Source organism: Pygocentrus nattereri, chromosome 1 (assembly GCF_015220715.1).
Source record: "Pygocentrus nattereri isolate fPygNat1 chromosome 1, fPygNat1.pri, whole genome shotgun sequence".
In the NCBI taxonomy this organism is placed as follows: domain Eukaryota; kingdom Metazoa; phylum Chordata; class Actinopteri; order Characiformes; family Serrasalmidae; genus Pygocentrus; species Pygocentrus nattereri.
In genome coordinates this window covers 19332148-19338147 of record NC_051211.1, presented here as the reverse complement: position 1 = coordinate 19338147, position 6000 = coordinate 19332148, and the positions used below count along the sequence as shown (strand labels likewise).

The following is a 6000-nucleotide window of genomic DNA, read 5'->3' as shown; positions in this document are numbered from 1 at the left end:
GGAATGACATTTTAGCATGTTCAGCATGTGTCATTTCTCAGTGGTAAGAATTCAAGTCTTACATAGTTGTATCAGTTCTAATAAATATAACAATAAAAAATGTATATTAAAATGAATTAAAGTTTAGCAGAACCTAGCCCAGTGTGCTTAACCCTTCATTTTACTCTATGCTACAGCAAGCTTTAGGAAATAATGATGTGAGTCAAGTGACAGTTGTATAATATTAATACAATACATTGTATATACATTCATACATTCCTAAATATCTTCCTGAGGAAGTCCAGTATTTACAGTTACCACCCAATGCCTGCTTCAGCTTATCAGCCCTTCATTAAATTAATCAGGTGTTCTGGTAATGAAATGTAACAGTTCCATGGCTGGACTTTTTTCTAGCTGTATTTTTCTAAATAACATAAATGACAGAGTTACTGGAAACAAGAAAATTGTGGCACATTGCTGTTATAAAGTGTTTGGAGATGCAAAAACACAAAGTAGTTTTAAACAATTTTCTTGGGTGCCTAAGACTTTTGCAATGCATTGTATTATATTATTATATATTGTACACCAACTGGTCACTTTATTAAATACCCCTACTTTGTACCACACTTTGTCCATTTGATCAGCTCCATTTACCATGTAGACCTTTGTAGTTCTACAATTACAGACCTTAGTCCATCTGTATCTCTGCATACTTTGTTAGCCCCTTTTCACTCTTTAGATATCAGGACCACCACAAAGCAGGTTTTATTTGGGTAGCAGATCATTCTCAGCACTGCAGTGACACTGACATGGTGGTGGTGTGTTAGTGTGTGTTGTGCTTGTATGAGCGGATCTGACACAGCAGTGCTGTTCAAGTTTTTAAACACTCACTCCACTCACTGTCCACTCTATCAGACACTGCTAGCTTTAGTTGGCCCACCTTATAGATGTAAAGTCAGAGACAGTAGCTCATCTGTCGCTGCTCAGTTTGTGTTGGTCATCCTGTAGTTCTTCATCAGTGGTCATGGGATGCTGACTACAGGACACTGTTGGCTAGATATTTTCGGTTGGTGGACTGTTCTCAGTCCAGCAGCACTGCTATGTCTGATCCACTTGTATCAGTGCAACACTGTACGTAACTCCTACACAAATAACTTTGTTTGTCTTATTTAACTTCTGGTACTCGGACAGTAATTGCAACCAGTCTAGACTCTTATCAGACTGAAAACTGGGTCAAAGGGAAATCAGTGATAAAAATCAACACAGCTTTCTAATTATTCTGGATTGACTGCGGTCTAAAAGCAGACTTAATACGATTTAATCAGTCTTGGACTGTGTCAGGAATTTGATTGCTTTGTTAAGTCTTCTCACAGTTTCCCATTACAAGAATAGGTTTGAGAGAAAGGCTTTCATGCTGTTCCTTGTGCGCATTTCCTTTTTCCCTGCCACTCCCAGCTGGGAATTTGCCAATGAACCTTTGTAGCAATATTTAAGTTAAATATTAACCTGAACGGTGTAACGTTGAGATGTTAAAGATTTAATCATGCTTTATGCGTAGTCTATTGTGACCTGTGATCCGTTCAATTCAATTTTTTCGGAGGTCTCCAGTTATCAACACAATAATAACTTGAATAGATTGACCTTATTGATTTATTCAACAGAGCACACTGTTTGCGTTCCTAGAGGAGTGAAGGTGTGTGCTCTGTGGGAGGGTGGAGACATGTACAGTGAGCGTGAGTGTGTGTAGAGAGAGAGGGAGCGAGAGAGAAAGGCAGACAGAGAGAGGCAGGTACCTGTGTGGAGTAAGCTGAACAAAGAGGCAGCTCCAGAGCTCTTTTCTTCTGTCTCAGACGTGACTTCACAAGGAGCGTTCTTCCACTTCAGCCTGAGAGATGAGTGGTAAGTGACTGCTGTTCTCAGTTATTTTCCTGTAGAGCTCGCTCCACTACTATGTGCACTGGGTCAGCGCAGAGTTTCACTGGCTGTCAAGGCTAATCTGAAAAGTGTTTATTGAGTGAGAAACTGCCACAAATGCTATTTGACCTTCAAAGGCAATACTCCGACAGGACTCTCAAGGTCTGTTCACTTTTTTGTGGGTTAATTCTACAAGTATGATTCCAAAGGCAGGTGAATCTTTGCACTGCATTTAATCATCTCTCAACTGGACTGAAAATGACAGGGGTTCATTCAGTACTGGACATTTTAATATTACTATAAGTCTTGGACCAGGCTTTGTCTGCCTGTAATACTGTTTACATTAGTACAATGTAGAGATGTTTTGGTGTATGAGCCATATAACCTGAGAGGCACTGAATGGCAGTGACATACCTGTGAGACGCTGGATCCCAGCAGATTCCAGCATCCTGCCCTGACCTGCCTGGTATCTGTGTACAACACAGAGGGAGAGAGAGAGATGTGGGTGTAGGGTCGACACCTGAATCATTTCCCTCAGGACAATTTGCCATAAAAACATATAATTTGATTTTATAATGCAAAACACACTGTTGAGAAAGAACTTTACACATATTGTACTTTGATTAACTATATATTAACTATATTTAACTATATTCTACACCAAAAACGGCAGAACTACAAAATGGAGATACAAGGTTTTGTTCCAATAGCAGATGTGTGTGTGTGTATATATATATATATATATTAACATATATACATCCAGTTTTGGATGTAACAAGTTAACCCATTTTATATTCATATATAGATAAACTTAACTTATTGTTGTTTATTGATCCCTTTATTTTACATACAGCACATCAAACAGTGCCATACCATGCTTATATGATTTTTACAAATAATGTCATGTTATTAATCGTTACAGATGATTGTACAGCATTTCAGAATCAACCCCTTTCATTGCAGAATTTCAAAATTGTAGAATACGTACCTCACCAGTCTATGAGCAGTTTTATCACAGGTTTATCCTGGTCCTTCAGATCTTCTTACTTTTACTTATATGAACTTTTGCACACACCACATTTTATATATATATATGTGTGTGTGTGTGTGTGTGTGTGTGTGTGTGTGTGTGTGTGTGTGTGTGTGTGTGTGTATCGCTGTTGTCAGAAGAAAACCTCCATTTTTGACATTTTCCAGTTTTTGACATAACATGAAAGTACTTGTTGCCCTTTACACCGTATTCAATTTCATGATGAATGGGCTAAAAGAAATTACCCAAAATGACTTAGAAAGAATTCTGGTTCCATTGACTTACATTGAAAGTAAAGTAGGTTTTAACCTTCTACTGTAAAGTTCCCATTTTGGAGATACAAGGTTTTCTTCTGACAACAGCGATATACAGTATATAGCTATACATATATATATATATTTAATATGTAAATACAACAAATAAATAATCATTGAATAAATGTGCCATATTTAATTGTGTTCCTGTGTTCCTTGCAGAGGTTGTATTAACCGTTTTTCACTTACTATGCGCTGAACACACATAGTTAATGTTCAGGCATAACCATTTATTTACAACAAAGCCCAAACTTCATCAGATGTTGCAAACTTTCTTACATGTCTTGTTGCATTCTTAACATTTTATGTATGTTATTTAACTGACTATTTTCCTTTTTTAGACTGTTTTTACTGCTCCATTCATCATGAAATGTTTGCACAATATAATGCATAATATAAGACCAACTGTTAATTTCAAAATATGTTTAAAAAAAAAAGATTTGTCACTAACGATATGCTGCATATCCCTTTAGTATAAAAAGGTGCTGTACATTTCAATGGAGATCGGAAAATGTAAGACTAGCACTCTAAAGCAGGTGCTTGTGTGCAGGCAGTGAGTGTGTGTGTTGGCTGTGCATCAGCTGGGTTACTCTGGGTATGGGGTTGCTCTTTCTAAACCCTCCACCTTCCCATCCACCACCTGAAACCAAGCCATCCAGTAAGGCAGACAGGCAGTGTCATTGTCAGACAATTTTTATCAGGCCAACATTTAAGGCTTTGCATGCCTAGGCCATGTCATACAGTCTCAGATGTTCCCTCTTGAGCAGTATAAACACAAAGATCTCTACTGTTTCGTACAGCCAGTCCATCTCTCCCTTCTACTCTCTTTCTTTAACCCCCATCCAACATGAAGTCCCCCTCGTCCACTCTCTCTGATGTGTATCAGGCTGTGTGTAAGGGAGGTTTCGATGGTGCTGTTTGCATTCCTCAGTAGTGAGACAGAAGTCCTCCCTGCATGATGAGCTCCTTATAAATTACAGGCAAAACACAGTGCTCAGCTTTATTCCACATTCTGCCCATCTGTGAGGCTTGCACATCTGCTCAGGATGAGATAATGGGAAGATCCCCCCAGGCTTAAAAAAACTTTCCTCAGAACAAACCCTCTGCTGATCCTAAAGCCTTATCAAGGAATCCACAATATCTGATCATCTGTCCTGTATTGCTAAACATGCACCAGCACTAAGATATCCCTGTTGTTGGAAGAAAACCTTGTGTCTCCAAATTGATAACTTTACAGAAAAAAGGAAAAACCTACTTTACATTTAATGTGAGTTAATGGAGCCAGACATTTTTTCAAGCAATTTTCGGCTGTTTCCTTTGGTCCATTCTTCATGAAATGTACACACAATGCAAAGGGCAACAGGCATTTTCAAATTATGTCAAAAACTGAAAAATGGAAATAAAAGCTACACTATCAGAAAAAAGGTACCAAACTATCACTGGTATACATATACACTTTTCCTTAGAGAAAATGAATGTTTACCTTTAGATTTAGTTTGTACCTGTACAACACCTTTTTCCTGACATATTCACAATATATGTAGACTTCATAGTTAGAAGTATGATACCAGTCATTTAACAATTCCTCTATTGTTGGGTGTAATGCTGTACAAAGTAGCGCATCAATATAATTACTTTGCTTGGAATAAAGCAGTGTAATGCGTTATAGTTACTGCCTTACTCACAAGAAATGAGTTACTATGTTACTTGTGTCTCTAAGAGAAACATTAATTACATGAAATGCAATTAAAACACAAATTTCATTGATATAGATTATCTGTGCCTGTGCTTTCACATAATTTGCTCACTTGTACTACTTGCAAAAGCTGACTACTATGCTAACATAAACCTGTGAAACTGCTGAATAAAGGAAAAAGAGTTCTGTCAGCTTTTAATAGATTTTTTTAAGAAGCTGTTTTCACCAACTAATTTCTGGGTTTTCAAATAGCATTACCCATTAATGACTTGAATCAAGCATAACTCGCTATGTTTTGTTCGAGGCAAAGGCAGAGATGGTGACGTTTTTAAGTTACATTGACTCTATACACCTTTTATATCTTGCTATTAAAGTGTCAAAGGGACTATTGTGCTTTCAATTGTAATAGTGTAGTGAGATCACGTTTTTCAGGAAGTAATTAGTAAAGTAATCCCATTATAGTTTGAGAGATGTAATGAATCAGTTTTAATGAATTACCTTTTTTGTGTAGGTGGCCCAACACTGCCGATCCTCAACTATAGCTCAGCAAACAAGACTCACTTACAACTTCACCAATCACAGTCTGTCAAGGGGCAGACAGTGTGTTAACCAGTCAGTGTATTACTTCTTGTTTCTCCTTGCACGATAAGACTGGGATCAGTAATGTGTTTTTATCCAGACCAGCCCATCACAGATGGCTAGATAGATGTACCTCACCTTCATTTGAATACTGCTAATAATGCTAGGTACAGCCAATGCCCTAATTAACCTCTTGGACCCACTGATTGTCCCTAAGATCACACTTCTGGAGGTTTCCTGAGATCTGCTAGTGGAAAAAATACTCAAATACAGATTTAGGGAAAGGTCATTGTTAACCTGCTTCACCTGCTTCTGTCTTTAGTGTTCTTATCCACTTCAATGGCCGCTGGCAGGCCCAACGTTTTACTACTAACCTCTATAACCTAAAAATTGCTCAGTTAGTTTGCACTGAAGTCCTTTTAAAGGGTTAATTAACTAGAGATGCAGCACTGGTCAAACTCAGGGTGATGCTGTAGCAAATTAGTTCT

General features: G+C 37.9%; 1 protein-coding gene across 2 annotated transcripts in view; it reads left to right on the top strand.

Moving 5' to 3' along the window:
* The first annotated feature begins 1558 nt into the window (after positions 1-1558).
* zmp:0000000896 (caspase recruitment domain-containing protein 10) overlaps positions 1559-6000 on the top strand; it is a 29847-nt gene continuing 25405 nt past the window's right edge. The window contains exon 1 of one of the 2 annotated variants that reach the window (XM_017716015.2): positions 1559-1878. In XM_017716015.2, the coding sequence (XP_017571504.1) occupies positions 1872-1878 (7 nt within the window). In that variant the 5' untranslated portion in view covers positions 1559-1871. The remainder of the gene's footprint in view (positions 1879-6000) is intronic. The other variant, XM_017716014.2, reaches the window with a different exon arrangement.